General features: G+C 47.2%; 2 protein-coding genes across 3 annotated transcripts in view; one reads left to right on the top strand and one right to left on the bottom strand.

The window, feature by feature from the left end:
• Positions 1–3164, bottom strand: part of GUK1 (guanylate kinase 1) — a 33086-nt gene extending 29922 nt beyond the window's left edge. Inside the window, exon 1 of the mRNA XM_074283122.1 lies at positions 3044–3164. Within this exon, the coding sequence (XP_074139223.1) occupies positions 3044–3140 (97 nt within the window). The 5' untranslated portion in view covers positions 3141–3164. The remainder of the gene's footprint in view (positions 1–3043) is intronic.
• Positions 3165–3241: 77 nt separating this feature from the next.
• Positions 3242–17729, top strand: C1H1orf35 (chromosome 1 C1orf35 homolog). 2 transcript variants are annotated; one of them, XM_074283118.1, is made up of 9 exons: positions 3242–3531; positions 7540–7663; positions 9334–9484; positions 10391–10436; positions 11885–11967; positions 12345–12417; positions 13882–13955; positions 14662–14796; positions 15922–17729. In XM_074283118.1, the coding sequence occupies exons 2-9, from the start codon at positions 7570–7572 to the stop codon at positions 16076–16078; spliced, it is 813 nt and encodes a 270-aa protein (XP_074139219.1). In that variant the 5' UTR covers positions 3242–3531; positions 7540–7569; the 3' UTR covers positions 16079–17729. The 2 variants fall into 2 exon arrangements, with proteins under 2 accessions (XP_074139219.1, XP_074139220.1); XM_074283119.1 differs by having other exon boundaries at positions 3436–3559.
• The last annotated feature ends 1332 nt before the right edge of the window (positions 17730–19061 follow it).

Here is a 19061-nt window from a genome sequence, read left to right as displayed (position 1 = left end):
TCATACTAGGCAATAAATAGGGAAGTCATCTATAAACTGGAGAGTACAATTTCAGTTGATTAGGTCTGAAGCCAGGTTACAAGATTTGGGTTGAGGATAATCCTGGCGGAGGAAATGTAGAGTTGATGGCTTGGAGGTTAATAAGGAAATGGTAGAGGCTTATGGGGTGAGGGGTGTGTTTGAAGGCATAAGTAGGGAAGGAATGAGTAGATAAGGAAAGATTAGAATGGAAAAGTAACCCAGGATACTATATGCTGGAAGAGGTGCGAGGGGAGGGGATCAAGGTCACATGGAGACCTTTTTAAGGAGAAGTGTCACCTTATTAGAGATTAGATGAAAAGCTGAGAGAATTTGGGATTGTGTCCAGGGGTGTTGAGATAAGGGAGAAAAAGCTTATAGCAAAAAGTATGAATTTTCTTTAAAAAGTTAGAAGTTTGACGTGCAACAAGAAAATTGGATTTACACGCATATATTGTATCTAGGTTATACTGTAACACATGTAAAATGTATGGGATTGCCTGTCATCAAGGGGACGGAGTAGAGGGAGGGAGGGGAAAATTTGGAAAAATGAATACAAGGGATAATGTTATAAAAAAAATTACTCATGCAAAAAAAAAAAAAAGTTAGAAGTTTGGGATAACTTGGAATTTAAAGAAAGTCAGGGAAGTCAGTAGGTGGAGTGAAGGGAGAAAAACATGGAGGCCAGTCCACCAGAGAGAATGCCTGGAGCATAGAGCACTAGTCTTGGAGTCAGGAGAACCTAAGTTCAAATCCAGTCAGATGCTTGACCTGCACTAGCTGTGTGACCCTGGGCAAGTCAATTAACCCTGATTGCCTTGAGCAACACACTCAAAAGACTGAAAAGAGAATGCCTAGAGCTGACAGATGGAGTCACGAGACTGAAGAGTATGTGGGGGAGAGGAAGGTATTAGAAGACTGGAAAGGTGGGAGGGGACTAGTTTACTAGGGCTTTGAATGCCAAACAAAGAGAAGGAGCTTGACAGGGTCTGAGTAGTTCTTTAGGAAAATCACTGAGGAGAGCTGGAAGATAGTATCAAGCAGGGGAGGGTAAACAACTGTCAGAGGCTACTGAGGGGGAGGAGAATGAAGATCAAGAAACCAGAGATTTAGTGGCAACTTCCGAAGGAGATCCATCACTCAATGAAACCTCCCATCTCCGGTGGCCACATCCACATACCATCTAGCTTGTCCCTGAGGCGTTGGCCATTGGGCCTTTTTTTAAATTTTGATTTACCTTACAAGCTCTTTAATACCTTGAAATACCTTCTCATAGTGGAGTCTCAGCTTGGGTATTCCTACCATCTATCACCTCCGAACCACTCTTTTAAACACTCTCTCTCCTCTTAATTTTTAATTATGCTGTCTTGGCTTTGCTCCTCCCTGTCTAATCATTCCTTCGGTCTGTCCCACACATCTTAGAGGTGTACCCCAGTCTTCCTGAGAGTTCACTCTATATTCTCTCCCTGTAATATCCTTAGGCCCAGTAGGTTAAACTATCACGTCCATAATCCAGAGAGATTATATTCAGTCCTTGGACCTTTTCTCCACTGCATCACCTCCTACTATTGGGCATCTCCAAATGGATGTCCCCCAGAATTCATAGATTTAACAAACAGTGCCCCATACAGACTATCATCTTCCCCTCTCATCCCCTGCTGTTTCTGTGTAGGGCACCCTCCTCCTTCCTGTTGCCCGGGTTTGTAACCCGTTTGCAAACAAGGGTCAGTTCCCTGACTCTTGACTCTCGCTCCACATACCTAATTAGCCATCAAATCTTCTACTTCCAGAGCATCTCTTGCCTCTTGCCCTTTCTCTCTGATCACCTATTTGATCTCAGAGGCAATAGGAAACTACTGGAGTTTAACAAGCTACACGTTCAGACTTGTGCTTTAGGAAGATCATTTTGGCAGTCAAAGCGATCCTTACACTGATGATCACTCATCCCTGCGATGCACTCATCTCCTAGAAACCCATGAAGCCTTTCCTGGTCCTACTGGTAACTTCTTTTCAAAATTATCTTGTATTTTGTAAAAACCGATTGACTCCGCCTCCTCTGGCTAGAGCGTTTGTTCCATAAGCACGGATCCAAAGTACCTAACACCCAGTCTGGCAGTCAGTAAGCACTATTGTTGATTGAGGAACAATGAGGAATTGAAGAGGTGGTAAACCTGGAAAAACCGCCAGTGTTCTCCATGCAAACCAGGCCTTTGAGTAGAGGGCTGGATCGGGCCTTGGGCTGTGTTGGAGCTGTCCCGGATAACCACTTCCACAAGTCTAATAGAGTCTTGAGTTTGAGCTCAGGACGCAGGGGGGAGATCTCCAGAAGTGATCAAACCCCTGGGAAACTCAAAATCAAAACAGGGAGCGTGTGAAGGGAAAAGCGAGCCCAAATCAAAGTGAATCCTGGGAACCAGGAGCGCAGTTTCACAAACTGAAACAGGAGAGAGCGGCAGTGATGAACGCTGCAGAGGGGTCAAGGGGGCACTGAGAAATGCCGCTGGACGGCAATTAGGGAGCTTGGAAAGAGCAGCTCCAAAGGAGTGCTGAAATCAGAAGCCGGAGGACAGTGTTTAAATAAACCAAAAAAGGAAGCAGGCACTTTGTTCCGGTATCCGGCGGCCTTCGGATGACCGCCTGCGGGCGGGGGAGGGTCTTTAAAGATTAAGAACTGGGCCGGGGGTTCTTTTTGGGGGGGAGTTCTCCATTTTATTAGCACATGTGCACTGCCCCTCCCTCCCCCACAAATCGCAGAACACCCAGCCTTCCTATTAGGAATGGGACAGCGATCTTGGCTACAGAAAGGGATGTGGGGTTTGTTCTAAGGCAGCAAGAGCCCCCAGAGGAGAGAAGGATCAAAGCCGCGGCCAGCATCAGGGAGCGCGCAGGCCTTTAGTTGTCACTGTAAAGAAAACAGTGGCCCGGGAGTCGGCTAACTCTGACTTCTAAAAGTGGGTATGTGGTGGTCACGAAGGGCCTCGGCCTCAGGTTCCCTATCTGTGAAATGGGAAGGAGGTAGGCTTGCCCGGACTGCCCAAGAACGAGATTGCGAAGGATGGATTCCTTTCCGGAGAGGCGTGGCAGCGCCCTCTAGAGGCTGCGAGGCCTGGGCTCCCGGACATGCGTATTCCAGAACTGGCTCCGCAGCGCCTCCAGGTGACAACCGGCAGAATCGCAGGACCTCAGATTTCCTTCCTCGCCCCCCGGGGGAAAGGGGAGGAGCGAGGAGAGGGGGTGGAGGGAAAGAGGGGAAGGCGGGCCTTCCGGCCGCGGCTCAGCCCACTCCGGCTGGGGCTGCGACGGGGACGGCGTTCTCCTTCGCTCTGCCCCGGCTCTAGCTCTCGCTCCGTCGTGTTCTGTCCCGCGGAAGAACCTCCCGGCGGGCTGTAGAACTTGATGAGCCAAGCTGGGCCCGGATCGAGGAGTCTGCGGTCCAGAGGGGCTGAAGCCGGGAGGGCCACGGATCCTGCGGGGGGGTCCCTAGCCCAGAAGAGCCCGAGAGAGAAACACGAGGTATCGAGGGGCTGCCTTGTTCTGAGAGGTGACTTGTCTTGAGAGGAGTTAGAGGCGGAGCCTGGGGGGAGCGCGCCGAGGGAGGAGGGTGGGGCCTGCGGGAGCGCGCTTGGGCCCGATAAGAGTAGAGGCTGAGGGGCGGGGCCTATGGGAGCGCGACTGGGGCCTGAGAGGCGAGAGTGGGGTTTGCCAAGAACGCCTAGACCCGGGTACGAAAGCAATGGGGTTTTAGGAAGCGTGCTTGGAGCCTGATAGGAGAAAAGGCTGGGGGCGGGGCTTGAGGGAACGTGCTTGGAGCTTGATAGGAGATAGGAGAGGAGGATGGGGGCGGGACTTGAGGGATCGCGCCTGGAGCCTGAGAGCGGAACTTGCCCGAGCCGGATAAGAGGTGGGGTTTGAGGTAGCGTGCCTGAAGCGTGATAGGAGAAGAGGCTGGGGGCGGGCCTTAAGGGACCGGGACTGGGCCGGGAGAGGAGATGGGTAGGGCTTGAGGCGGGGGGGGGAGGGGGGGAGGGAGGGAGGAGGAGTCTGGGGGCGGGGCTTGAGGAAAGTGCCTCCGTGGCCTAATTGGAGGGGAGTGAGGCGGGGGCGGGATTTGCCTGAGTTTGCGGGGGCCCTGTAGGGGATGGGGAACGGAGAACTGAGAACGAAGAACGGAGAGAACCGAGGAGGACAAAGGGGGGGGCGGTGTCCAAGGTGTGAAGGGAAGGCAACTAATGTGCTGCTAAAGGCTGACTGGTTGGGTAGGGGATAGATAGATTATTTAATAAGGATATAGTGCTTTAAAGTCTGCCCTCCTTTGGATGTTATTGTTACTGTAACCCTTAAATTTAAGTAGGTTCCGTAGTTGTCACACTCTTTAGATAAGAAAACTGAGGCATAGTTTAAATGGCTTATCCCAAAACACACAGCTAGTGAATGCTGAGGCAGGATTTGAACTGAGATGTTCCTGACTGCGCGGAATTGTTGTGAATTTCAGATTACATAATAGTGTGTATGTCGAGAGTTTTGACATGTTCACCTGGCTGTATCAGTATGAGCTATTATGGAAATTTACGAAATGCTTTCCTCAGTCACTTTGTGAACTAGGTAGTAAAAGGGTTTGTAATATTTTGTTTTGCTTTTGGTGACGTACTTGGAGGTTTTGAAAGGATTTGGCTTGGATCACAAGAGCTGTAATATGGCAGAGTCTGAATTCAAAATCAGGCCACCTTTCTCCCAGTCCAGCCTCCTTTCCACTACTTCATCCTGGTTCTGAGATTGTATGTGGCCTTGGACAAACTTCAATCCCAGCTCTTCAGCTTGCTACATTGGTGACTTGTGCAAGTCATTTAAAATTTTTAATATTTTAATTTTTCCCAATTACATTAAAAATTTTTTTAATTTGTTGTTAAAACTTCCAGATTCTCTCACTTTGTTCTCACCCCTTCTTTAGGAAAGCACATGTGAAGCTATGCATAACATTTCCATAAAAGTCATGTGAAAGAAAGCATAACCCTATTCTTCCCTACCACTACCAAAAAAAACCCTTAAGGAAAATAAAAGAATGTTCTTCAATCTGTATTCAGACTCCATTAGTTCTTTTTCTGGGTATGGACAGCATTTTTCATCATAAGTCCGTTGTAGTTGTCATGGATAATTGTATTGCTAAGAATAGCAAAGTCCTTCACAGCAATTAGTAATTCTTTAACCTTAACTCCATTTACCACCGTTTTTTCTCTAACTTCAGCTACACCTTAGATCTCACCATCACTTGAAAGTTTGTGCAAGTCATTTTGTCTCCATGAATGTTGCTTTCCTAAATCTGTAGAGATAAGGAGAGTTAGACTTAATGACCCTTTCCAGCTCTGCACCGATGATCCTATAAGTGACTTCTCTCTCATCTTCGGTTTCCTCAGCTGTAAAATAAGGCTACTGGACTAGATGATCTCTTAGGTCACTTTCAGCTCTGATTGCTCTGCTCGGAACACCTTTTCTTCTCTGATGCTCTCTAGTCTAGGCCTGTTAGTATTTCAGATCAGAGTCCAGGACTTAGAAGAATTGGTCATTTTGGCCATGCCCAGTGGCTCAGTCTTCAGACAGTATTCCATATTAGCAGAGACTTTGTCTCCCTTATTGGTCAAGGAGTTCTCTAAGGTAGTGTCATGGAACATTCGAACTTGGAAGAATGGATCTCTGAATGTAGAATTCTGGAATGTTAGAGCTGGAGGGGATTTTTAACATTATCTTACTCATCCCCCTCATTTTACAAATGAGACTAGTCCAGAAAGACTTGGCCAGGGTGACAGTGACTCAATGGAAGAGCCTGGACCAGACCAAAAAGCTTTCCCACATCTGGTGGTTTTTTTGGTCTTCTAGCGGTTCAGAGCTCTTCCCTGATGGGAAGGCCAAACAGAAATCCAACAGTACCTCTGTTCATCTCTCCTTCCTCTTTCCTAGCAGAAGGAGGGAAATGGTAGAAGTAGGGAGCTGGCCATCTACCAAGTTATGGGCCTTGGCCTTTGACCGGAGCTCTGACTGGGCCATTTGCCCTAGAGAAGAAAAAGTTGACATCAGGAAAAAGAAATGGAAAACTGTCTTCTTATTTTCTCTTAGGGAGAAAAACAGCTGTATCTCCCAAGATACTGGAGCTAGGCTTGAGTCTGAGTTTTGACTGATAATTCCTAGGTGCAGACAAATCACTCAATTAGCAGGAGCAATTAAGCACTTACTTTTGTGCTGTGCCCTGGAGGTGCAAGTACAAAGAATAAAACTATCCCTAATGGCAAAGCACTTTCATTCTAATGTCATTTTGACCCTCTTTGAGCCTTAACTTCTTCTTGTAAAATTAGCCTAGTAATCCTCACAGTACCTAACTCATTGGGTTCTTGTTGATAAAGCATTGTGGAATGTGCCTTAATGGTGATTGCTGGTTGATGAGCCTGCTGCCTGGGAAATAGGAGATGATTTATCTGAATAAAAGTATAGATGGCATGCTTATCGATGTACAGATTACATAAAGCCAGGAGCTGTATGTAGTTAACATGCTGCATCATGGAATCCAAAAATATCTTGACCAGCTAGAAGGCAGGGCTAATTCTGTTAAGAAAATTTAGTAAGGATAAATGGTAGTATCTTACTCTCATGTGCAGAAATCACAAACAAAAAAAGGTGTGGGGAATATGGTTAAATGGCAGTTTGTCTTAAAAAAAAAAAAATCCAGAGGTTTTTGGTAGACTGAAAATTCAGCAGGAATCTATAGTGTGGGAAGGTAGCCTAAAAAGACTTAGATGACTTTCAGCTGCAGTGAGAGAGGCATAGCTTCTCTGAAGAAGGGGGTGGTTATCCCTTCATCCTGTGTTTTGGACAGAGTCCCCAGAGACTACTTGGGGCACCCCATTGTAGGAGACATATTTACAAAACTAGAGGGCAGCCAGGATAATAGAGGATCAACTGAAGGAACTGGGGACATTTACACTAAAGAAGAGTGGACTCAGGGGCGACCTAACAATTGTTTTCAGGTATTTAAAAGTCTGCAAGGACCATGGAAGAAAGGCCCAGATAGCAAAAGCAGGGGTGGTGGCCAGGAGTGTAGAGAGCCACATGGGGGTTTGATTTAAGGAAACACTTAATGCTATCTAATGGTAGTCTGAGTACTTGGAGAGTTCTTTATTCAGAGGTTGGTCACCCCCTTGTGGGTATTTTGTATAAGGCCTTTTCTGTGGACATGGGTTAGACTAGCTGATCTGTGATGGCCCTTCTGACTCTGAGATTCTGTGATCCTTACCATCTCATAGTTAAGAAAACTGAGGTACATAAAGTACAAATGGTGGACTGTAGCCATTTAGCTTTTGACCCCCAAGAATAACCATCTCTGGGTTCAGAGCCCTCTTCTGGGCCTGATGGAGCTACCTTAAAGAAGAGATTCATTCCTTCTTCTTAGGGATTTTCAGAGGGGAAAAAAGAGCTTATACTGTACACAGAAGAAGCAGAATTGAGCCTGAGAATTTTCTGGCTCTCTCTCCCCAGGGATAGTAGGGTTACAGACTGATCCTAAAGATGTTTGGCTCTTCTCGTGGGGGTGTGCGAGGTGGACAAGACCAATTCAACTGGGAAGATGTGAAGACTGATAAACAGAGGGAGAACTACTTAGGTAAGTCAAGTGGTCAAAAACATTGGATATCATCAATGGGATGAATGTGGCAGGGAATTAGAAAGAAGAAAAGCTGTTCCTTGAGGAATCTAGCAAGGAGATGGAAGAGAAGGGAATCTGTACAGAGCGATGTAGTACATGAAAGAGGTAAAGAACAAATGTTTCTGCAACCTACAGTGTGTTTATGAATGAATGAAAAAAAGCATTAAGTACTGAGAATGTGCAGAGCATTGTGCTAACAGCTGGGGATTCATGTAGGAAATCAGAGATGGGCTCTGCTCCCAAGAGCCCATATCATAACAGAAAGACAACCCATGGAGGTTTGAGGTACAAGTAGAAGGCCTTGCCTGTTCTTGTGAGTGGAACAGCAAAGGAAATGGCAATGCATCTTTTTTAGTATTATTTCTAATCCTGAAAACTGATATTGAAACATTTCACAATATTTATTTTACAATGTAAAATTTTACATTTCTCAATGCCAAAGAATTTGGTAGTGAGAATTTTGCTGGATCTTCAGTAATTATGGCTCCTGAGTCGGCAGGGCCTGCAGCACCTGCAGAAGAGGTCTCCATCTCTACAAATATAGCTTCTTTGAAGTATGGCCAGGGACTAAAGGCTGGAATTGTTATGTTGAAAGAATAAAGCATTTATTAAGCTCTTACCATTTGCAAACCAGGGACAGCTGGATGGCACAGTGGATGAAGCACTGAGCTTAGAATTGGGAAAACTCATATGGCCTCAGACAATTAGCCAGTACTCTTATCTCCAATTTCCAGTGGAAGTTTCATGTCTTCTGGGATACTTTCTTTTTAAAATTTTTTTTCTCAATTTAAAGACAGTTTTAAGTATTCATTTTTTGTAAGATTTTGAGTTCCAAATTTTTTCTCCTTCCTTCCCTTTCCTCTCCTCCCTCCCCAAGACAGCAATATAGGTTTATGCATGTACAATAATTTAAACATATTTCCCTATTAATTGTGCTGTGAAAGGAAAATCTGAACAAAAAGGAAAAACAAAAAGAAAGGAAGGAAACAAAACAAAAAAGTGAAAATACTATGTTGTGATTCACACTCAGTCCCCATAGTCCTCTCTCTAGATGCAAATGACTCCATCACAAGTCTATTGCAATTGACCTGAATCACACCTCATTGTTGAAAAGGGCCATGTCCATCAGAACTGATCCTCATATAGTATTGTTGTTGCTATGTACAATGATCTCTTTATTCTTCTTATTTCACTCAGCATCAGTTTGTGTAAGTCTCTTCAGGCCTCTCTGAAATCATTCTGCTGATCATTTCTTACAGAACAGTAATATTCCATAACATTCATATGCCATAATTTATTCAGCCATTCTCCAATTGATGGCATCCACTCAGTTTCCAGTTTGTTGCCACTACAAAAAGGGCTGCCACAAACATTTTTGCACATGGGTCCCTTTTCCTCCCTACTCAGCTAGCCTGAGTCCTACAGAGCAGGATTAGGTCTTGAGCTTCTTTGTGTTTCTGTCTCTCTTCATGCTGTTGTTTTTTAGGAAGAAAGGACTGACTGTAATGGAAAGGCATTGTGGGAGTAAAAGGGGAAATGGGGCAGGAGTTGTTGAGCACTGCTGTCTTCCAGCATAGGGGAGCTGACAGTTTTCCCATGGGCTCAGATTAGGGCTGCTCTCTTTCCAGGAAACTCCCTGATGGCGCCAGTGGGCAGGTGGCAGAAGGGCCGTGACCTTACCTGGTACGCCAAAGGCAAGAAAGGCGATGTGGCCCTGAGTCGAGAAGAGGAGCTAGCTGCAGTGCGCCAGGCTGAGCAAGAGGCCCTCCTGGCTGCGTTGTGAGTTCTGGACCCCAGGGACTGGTGGGTGTTGGATATCCAGGGAGATGTACATGGGTGTGTGTGTATGTGCATAAAGTGGTAGCTACTCAAACTAATCTGAAGAGAAGTTTTTCCTATCCTGAGCCCAGCCAGGAAGAGAAAAGAGAGCTCACTGTGGCAGAAAGATCTTTGCCTTGGAAATCAGGAGACTTGAAATGCATTTGGAAGTCCATTCTAGCTGCTGAACCCTCAGTTTCTGATATTGGTGTTCTAAAGTCCCTTTCAGTTCCAACATTATTGTCTTGGGATCCCTTCCAGTTCTGTCATTCTGTGGTTTTGCCAAAAATTGTTAGCAATTGTGTTTAATACAGAGTTGAGCTATTTTTAAGTTATGTTGGGGAACAGAGGAGGATCAAAGAAAGAGTAGGACCACTGGTGGATGTGGATAGAGAGAAATTAAGAAACTGCACAAGGCATTTTTTATTTTTATTTTACTTATTTTTTTTCTCTGCCAAGGAATCTGTACAGCTCTTGGACTGGAAGGGACAGAACAGTAGGAATTTGATTCTTGATATTTTAAATAAAGAGCTAGTAAGCAAGTCCTTAACTGTCCTTGATAAATTCAGGTTACCTGGGCAAAAATCACAGAATGACAGAACTGGATGGGATCCCAACACGAATAATATTGGAACTGAAAGGGACCTTAGAACACCAATATCAGAAACTTAAGAGTGCTCCAAAAATGGAATGAGCTGTGGGAGGGGAGGGGTAGTGGGTGTGTCCTCATTGGAGGTCTTTAAAGAGAGACTGAATGACTTCTGATGTGAGTCTTGGGGACTCTTAATTATGGGTCAGATCCCTTGCAACAGTAGAATTTTGTGATTTTTTTTTTTTTCTTAATTTTCTTACCCTCATTCCTTCCAGAGGCTACAAGAATGTGAGGAAGCAGCCCACAGGACTGAGCAAAGAGGTAACCTGGGAGAAGGAGATGAAAGGGTCTCCTCTCAGAGGACAGCCCTTCCATTTAATTCTGGATGGGGGCAGCTTTGGGGCATGGGAAAGGATTTGTAAACAGGGAATATCCACAGCAAATGGACAGTCTCATTTCTGGATAGAATTTAATCTGGTACAAAATAGGAGATCTTTTTTCAGTCTGCAAATTTATAAATCTGCTCACTTACACAAGGGGGTGGAGTGGGCATAATGAAACCGACTGAGATCTGGCTAAGTAAGCCAGGAATTACATGTGGCTCCTTCTATCAGAGAGCTGGAGAAGATGAGAGTGACATTATCTGTTTGCTGGGTTGAAGCAGACTGTTTGGCTCTGGATTAAAGAAAACCAGTATGCAGGGAGTGGGGTGAGCCAAATGTAAGGTAAGAGAGAAGAAAAGATGGGAGTAGAATCGGGGTTGGGTGAAGGGCCTGGTTTTGGTCCTCAACAGAAGGTCCCCATTGGGAAATGAAAAGGGGTTCTTTCAGGTCAATTCTAGCTTTTTGAAATCAGGCCTCCCAGTCCATTCTTTTGGATTGGGCTTAATCCTCGTTTTGGAAGACTCTGAATTTAGTTGGATGATCTAGGTCTCGGCCCATTTTGCTCTTTACTGCTCGTGTGACCCTGGGCTAGTGACTTGCTGGGCTTCAGTCTGCACCTTTGTCAAGTGGGGCAGTTGGGCCATTTCTTGGTAAGGTCCCTTTCTCCCTAAATCTGTGGTCCTATGGTTTAAGAAGGCAGAAATGACTTTATTCTGGGTGTAAATCATTGAGATTAGAATGTCTAGAGTTTCTCCTGTTACTAGCTGACCCATCTTGGGTTTGCTGTTAATACTATCTCTGAGGCTTCCTCAGGGCAATGCCCACGAATTTCCCAGAGAAGACTGCCAGTTGGCAGTGAGCTGCCCCAGGAGCCCCTCTTGGGGCATTGGTGCTGGGGAGACCCCAGTGACCCAAAGCTTTCCTTTACTAAGCAGCAGTGTCATCATTTTCCCCTGGAGTTCCTGGTCTTGTACTGCTCTCTCAGACAGCAACCTCACCTTTCATTGCTAAACATCCTGTGTTGCCAGAGTGAGATCATCTCTGTACAGCACTGCGCAGGCTTTAAAGTGCCAAATGGGTGCCAGTGATGCTTCTGGTCCACCTGGGGGCTCTGAAGCCAGGCTTATTGATTGGGTTACAAGGCAAAGCTCACTCCTAGCCAATCAAAAGCCTGATCAGGGACAGCCTTTCAAGGGCTAGCCCATGTTCCTGTGGGATCACTGATAAACTCTTCTTTTCTTTTCCCCGCTACTTTGGCAGCAGGGTCCTCACAAATCAGTCTCCTTGGGCCTATCCTTGTGGCACTGAAGGTGCTAAGCCATATTGGTTATATCTAATTGTCTTCCAGTTGTACAAATGAAGCCAATATTTCTGCTTCCCCTCTAGGACTTTGTGGAAATCTGCAAGCGGGAAGGGACTGACCGTGAGGAGAAGGATGTGGACCAGCTGTCAGGCCTGGGGAGTTCCAGGTACGGGGAGAGACTTGGAGGGGATTGCCTGTTAAGTCCTGGTGGGGAGATGCCAGTCCTGTCCATGGCAGCAGCACGATGTGATGGAGAAAGCTTGGGCCTTCAGTACTTGCTTCAGCTCCAACGTGGATGATCTGTGTAAAGTCTGAAGCTGGGGCTTGGCTGGGAGAAGCGGGAGACAGGCTGGGCCGGCAGTGAGAAGTCTGCCTTTGGATCTCTGAAATTAGCCAGCTGGGGGACAATGGAGAAAGGAGCCTTCTCTCTGGGCCTCTATGTCCTTATCTGTAAAGTAATCTTGAAAGTCTCTTCTAGTGGTTAATCTTAACTGAAGGGGCTGCCATGCAATGCCATGACGCCTGTGTGTTTGTGTCCTTCAGTGGCTCAGCTGGCCGCGTGATGCTCTCCAAAGAAGACAAAGAAGCTGCTAAGCTGGGGCTGTCTGTATTTACGGTAAAGCTTCCCTTCTCCCCCCAACCCTCCCAACCCCCACCTTGGGTTCTGTTCTGCTGTAACACAGAGGATACTGAAATGAGAACTGAGCAGCCCTTCCAACTCTCTCCCAGAAGGAGGTGCTGGATAATTGTGCCTCCTCCAGGACCCAGATGCTGGGTTGCTGCAGGAGCGAGAGCTCTCCTGAAAAGACAGGACAGTGAGGTTGGAGTCAGGCCCCCAAACTGGCCTTTGAACTCTCCTCTCCCTGAGGACCTGTTCTGCTCACAGGGTTCACCAAGAATTTGGCACAGGGCTTGTATCCCGCCTTGTAGGAGTGGTGGGCAGAGCACCCATTATGCACTTTGGTGGTTGTACCTACTTCCCAGAGCGGTCGTGAGGCTCTCATTAGAAAATGTTTTTAAATGCTTTAAAAATATAAAGTAGTAAAGGTCAGCCATTAGTCTGTAGATCAGGGGTTCTCAAACTACGGCCCAAGGGCCAGATGCCCACTGAGGACGTTCATGAGGCCCGCTGGGTTATGGCAAATGGGCAGAGGGGTGGAGACAGTGTGAGTTTTTTTTTTTTTTACTATAGTCCGGCCCTCCTACAGTCTGAGGGACAGTGAGCTGGCCCCCTATTTAAAAAGTTTGAGGACCACTGCTATAGAGTAATTGTGCTGGTACTAGGAGTAGGATAGAGGTTGGCAGGCTGATGGCGTAGGGTTTTGACTTTGCTTTTTGTTAGTCCAGTCTGTTGGGGAAAACCAACTGGGTTTGGAGTCAAAAGAACCGAGTTTGAGTTCCTGCTTCATTTCCAGATGCCTTTGTGGTTTTAGACAAGTCATTTTTTCCTGTCTGGACCTCAGTTTCCTGTCCTATAAAATGAGGATACTGGACCAGCTGATTGTCCCTCTCAGTAGCGTGCTGCTTGACTCCCAGGCTGTCATTAGACCATTGCTACCTTTCTGTAGCACTTTGGGGTTTTCAAAGCTTTTCCCAAAGTTCTGTGAAGAGGCACAGCGGCTGTTCTCTCTTCCCCTTTCTTCTCCCTCATTCCTCTGCTTCTCGCTTCTGACTCTTAAGATCCAAGTTCTTTTTTGGCACACCATGTCCTCAGGGTGCCACTGAGAAGCCTCTTGATCCAGGTCCCTGGGTAGCTAGCCTCCATCCTAGGAGGTCACCTTGGTCAGTCTTGGCTCACCCTTCCTGTTCTTTCCTTTTTCGTTTCAATCACTTCCCACAACGGCCAGTTGATTCAGACTGAGGTTAGACACCCTTGCATTGACATGGTGCTGTGGCTTGAGAGGCCTCGTGGCACTGACTCTGGGATCAGGACCTGGACTTAGATTCTGGTCCTGTCCCTCAGCCTGTGTGACCGTGGGCAGTCACTCATCTGAGCTTCCTCATCTGAGAAATGAGGGGTTGGCCTCGACGGCCTCCACAGCCTCTCCCTGTTCTAAATCTGTGACCCTCTGACCCTTAGCATCACAAGGTGCAGAGCAGTGCTACAGCCGTGCCAGCAGCCCCGCCAGTAGCCAAGCGGAAAGCAGACACCAGGTAAGAAAGGCTTACAGAAGTCAGGCATGGGGAGGGGGTGTGGCCCGCCAGGGGGTGCCAGTGGCCACTGAGATATTAAACTCCTCCCAGGGAAATACATGTTGTACAAGAGACTGGTTTTAGCTACTTCCTTTTTGGCCTGGCACATAAATGGGAGAAAGTGGTGGGGTTCCCTCAGCTGCACCCAGACAGGTTTCCTTTTGTTAGTATTAATGATCAAGTGATTACAGGGACACTTCTACAACCCTTCCAAACATTTCTAGAATGAGCTAGGAGTAGTCTTAGCTTATGGGTCCAAAATCCTCTTACCACAGGTGCCTGCGGGGGAGAGAGCTCAGGTGCCATGCTGTGCACAATGGGCCAAGAAGGCAGAGCAGCCTCTGTCTTCTGACCCCAGAGCTAGCCTTCTTTTCCACCAGCCTCCCTTGGAGGCCAGGCCTAGCACTAGGAACCGCCCTTCTCTGACTCTCCAGAACTAATGGGCCCTCGAAGGTAGGGAGGGTGTCTTCTCCTGAATCTGCTGGGCACTGCTAGTTCTGGCACACATGGGAATTCGTATAAATCAGGGCCCAGGACCTGAGTAGGAAAGCCTTTCCCTCGACAGGGGGGAAGAAGCTGAGGGTCCTTTCTTCCTCTTGACAAGTGCTGTCTTTGCACCCAAAAGAAAGCTGTAAGAGTAAATTCATCTTCCTTCCCATTTCTCCAGCAAGTCTGAGAGCCACAAGAAAGCCAAGAAGGAGAAGAAAAAGAAGAAAAAGAAGAAGCACAAGAAAGAGAAGAAGAAAGAGAAACATTCTAAGAGGCGTTCCACCTCATCGTCATTGTCCCCCTCCCCACACAGGTAGAGTGCTTTCAGTTTCGGTGGAGTGTTCTGGGGAGGTGATGAAGTCACGTGTAGGGAGCACGACAGTCCCTCGGCCGCCCAAAGACAGCCGAAGGAGTCTCTGAAACACCCCCTCTCTTCTGCTGACCAGAAACAAGTGGTCCTTGGCAGAGGTGCCGGAACTTAAGTCGCTCACTCTCTTGTTCTTGGCTCGTTCCTCAACAGCTAAAATAACATCATTCAGAAAAGCAGGGGAGCTTAGAGAAGGCTTCTGAAGGAGACGGGGGGCCTTAGTGGATGGAGGCAGAGGCCAAAGAAAGAGGGAATGCTTTCCCAGGGAGAGTTTGTTCCCATTGTTATGGGAGTTTACTAGATATTTTGTGCCAGACACTAGTAAGGGCTGGAGATACAAAGGCAAAAATAGTCCCTGCCCTCAAGAAGCTTAGATTCTAATGAGGGAAACAACAGGCAGTGACTGTAGCAACCCAGAGGATAAAAGGTAGGTAATCTCAGGGGCAGGCCGTCACATCTGCGGCACCTTCATCCCTTTCTGGAGGTGGCATTTCAGCAGAGATGAGGAGGGAGAGCTTTCCAGGCTTAGAGGCAGCCATCATCTATACGTGGAATCAGAACAGCCTGAAGCAGGCCAGGGCCACAAACTTCAAGGCTAGGAGGGGACTGGCTTACTGAAGCCTTCAAAAGCCCAAGACAGGTCTGTGTTGACTCGGGAGGCAATATACAAGGCTGGCTGGGCAGCCGGGTGTTGGATGGGCTAGATGAGGGGAGGCTGGAGGCCAGCACTCCCCAGCCCACCCCTGTCATAGTCTAGGTATGAGGGAGGGAGCAGCTTGAAGACAGGTGTTAGGAAGGCAGAATTGACACTTGGTGCTTGAATAATAGGAACTTCCATTCCTATCTACCACTTAGAAATTTATTCCCTGGTGAAGTGGTAGCATGAAGATTATTTTTGCTGATTTTACAGACAAGATAACAGAAGTTCAGAGACAGAAATGATTTGGCCACAATTTATGTCGTTAGATGTCCAGGGATTAAAACTCTAATAAGTGCTTATGGAATTAAATTCGAGTCTCCCGATTCCGTTTGCTAAAAAACCCTGAACTCTATTCTTACCGTCTTCCATAGGCACAGAGCCAGCCAGCACCATGCCTCCCCCTCCCTTTCCTCCCGGGCCCAGACATCCAGAAGCAGGCACAGCACAGACACTCGGCCCAGGAGAAAGAGTGGGAGTCCCGAGGCCCAGGCCCGCCACAAGCGGCAGCGCCATGACTCTGATGACTGATCCTGGGCCCTGGAAAGCAGATGGTACCGGCAGGGACCCCTCCCTTCCCCCAGCTCTAGAGTCCTGTGAGCTTGTCCCTTGGGCTGAACAGCCAAAACCTTCCACCCATCCCTGAGGGAGCCCAAGCTTGCCAGTGCCTCTGGGAGCCGGGGCAGAGATGTTGGGTCCTTCCCTCAGTGACACTGACGTGTCTATAATGGGTGCTACCTCCTCTTGTGCCCCAGCCTCCCCTCTTCGCCCAGGCCAATCCTCCCAATAAAGCTTCTGCCTGCATCCCTGCTTCTCAGGGAGTTTTACAACCCCAATAGAGAAAGAGCAGAGGTTGGGCCTGGGGTCCTTCCTCCCACATCTGTCCCCGAGAGGGTGAGTTTAGCACATTCCTTGTTTAGCAAAAAAGACCCAGGCCTGGGAGGCAGGAAACCTGAGTTCTGACCCTGAAAACTGTTTGAACATGGATGAGCCATCTCCCTTCCCTTGGATTTCATTTCTTCACCTATTACAATTCTTTTTACTCCCTACCTCATGGTTGTGGGAGTGAAGAAAGTGCCTTATAAATGTGGAAGGACTGTAGAGAAGTGAGATGGGACAAGTCACTGACCCTATGATGGTTAATGTTTGCTTACTTAGGCAAACAGGACATTCTAGGATTTGAGGTGACATAGTGATTTTGTGGCTATGCTTTTATTAACATTTCATATTTTTAGCTCTTCCAGCTTGGACATCTGGGATTCCTGATTTCCACTGAAATACTGAAGATGGGGGACTAGTGTTTTAATCATTGTTAGAAACTTATCAATTCAAATGAGTATTGTTTCCCGTTTGACTGCTTCTTTCAAGAAGGCAGTTGTTGCTCAGGTCTCATTTAGGATGTTGGGAATCTGGCTTTCAACACTTGCTTACAGCAGGTAAATAATGGCTTCTATTGTGACAACACTTTCCACCCCATGGTGCTGGGGCCGCTATTGTCCCCATTTTCCATGAGGTTCCAGACTTAACACACCAACTCTTCTCTGTGATCTCAGTCCATATTTGATCCTAGATCCTCCCTAGATTTTCACCCTTCAAAGGTGGATTTGAGCTTTTATAAAGAATGAAATGTCAGCAAGCAGCAGATATAGGGACCAAGCATGGGGGCAGGGAGAGTGCCCGTGTGCCCCAGCAGCATGTTAGGAGAAACTGCCTCAAACTCCAACCCCCAGGGCCCAGCTAGGCCGGGAGCAACTGGAGATGCAGCATTTGGGTGTGTTGTAAAGATCTGCAGGACTAGGAACACCCAGGTTGAGGTGGTTTTCAGAAGACTTCTGGAATCAGGGACACTGGTGGAAAAAGAGGAGGAGGAGCAGCCCATAGAAGTAGGCCAGATGGGACACTTAGTAATTCTGTAGGATTGGACCTGCAGGAAGCTCTGGGTCCAAGGGTTCTCAATCTTTTCGGGGTCATGTGATGAATGTTTCATTTCTAATAATAATCATTAATCCTTTAATAATGGCTTTTTAAAAAATCGTAATTTGGGGCAGTGGATAGAGCACCATCCCTGAATTCAGGAGGACCCAAATTCAAATCTGGTCTCAGACACTTAACACTTCCTAGCTGTGACCCTGGGCAAGTCACTTAACCCTAGCCTTAGAAAAAGAAAGAAAAAAAACAAAAATCGTAATTGAAGGAAACATTCAATTTTAGATGAGTTGATAAAAATAAGGATGACTTTTTTTTTCTTCATCCAAATTTATGGGCCCCAGGTTAACTCCTTTTAGAGAGATCTGAACAAGGGAGGTAGCAGCCCCTTGTGCCTTTGTTGCCCATGGAGTTCCTGAGAACCATGGGGAAAGCTTAGAGGAGGAGGATTTCAGGTACCTGGAAAAGCCTGAATGAAGTCACTGGAAGGACAGGTGCCAGGAAAGATTATTAGAGAACATCTGCTCCAACCTTTTGTTTGGCCGAGCAGGAAAGTGAAGTCCAAAGAGATTGCTCAGGAGCTTAGAATGGATTTGGGCAAGTCCTGTACCTCGTGTTCCCTGATACTCTCCTTCTTGGTGCACCTCTGTCAGGAAGTGGGCAGGACAAGCATTCTCTGATCTGCAGAAGAGGTGGGCTTGGCTAGAGGGGCTTGGACAGGGCTGAGCACCCAGGGGCCCTGTGCTGCCCCTTCCCACCCCACTGCTCTTCTGTCTTGAGTGTGGTGATCTGCCCCTAACACCCTCTGTGTGCTAGGAGCCACCAGATGTCAAGGAAGGAAGGAGCTGTGTTCCACTCCAGCTTCTGGTTTCCCTTCTGCCCCTATGTTAAGTATTTTACCTACGATTAAGTGATTGCTGGCCCCTGACTTCTGCTTCTGCAGAGCCCAGATTTGTCCTGAATGCCAGTCCAGACTCACCATCTCTCTCTGCTAGATCTTCCTGCCTTGAGATCTTGGGCCATGGGTATTACTTCTGGGACCTTTGTGCTTTCATCTGTAAAATGAGGAACCCACTAGGGGACAGCTCTGCAGTCTGTCCAGGTGTTCTGCTGGCCCCCCCCAAACCTCATGGGCTGCCTTCCCAAGCACCCCCCAGCTCTTTTCCCTTGCCATCAGCACCCTCATGGCCACTATTGGTGCTTCAGGTCCTTGTCACTCTTGCCTGGATTTCCAGAATACCTTTCTGAATGTCCTCTACACTCCATCTCTCCCCTTTCTCCTGTCTGCTACACAGAGGCCTCAGGGCAGGTCAATCTACCGAATTCTTACTCAGAAGCTTTCAGGGGGTCCCTTCCATCTGTAGGATAATATTCAGTATGAATTTCATGGCCCAGTAATTTAAGGTTCTTCATATTGGGCTTTCCATCTACTTTCAAGCATCTCCTATTATACCATTACCAAATGGATCATGGGCTTGCTCTCAGAACATTAATGGGAGCTATCTGCCCACACCATGACTGGTTCTTGCTGTTCATGTCTGTCCATCCTCACCACCTTGTGTCTGAAGTACAATGGCTGCTGGTGGGT

This window comes from Sminthopsis crassicaudata, chromosome 1 (genome assembly GCF_048593235.1).
Source record: "Sminthopsis crassicaudata isolate SCR6 chromosome 1, ASM4859323v1, whole genome shotgun sequence".
NCBI lineage: Eukaryota > Metazoa > Chordata > Mammalia > Dasyuromorphia > Dasyuridae > Sminthopsis > Sminthopsis crassicaudata.
This window is presented reverse-complemented; position numbering and strand designations above follow the sequence as displayed.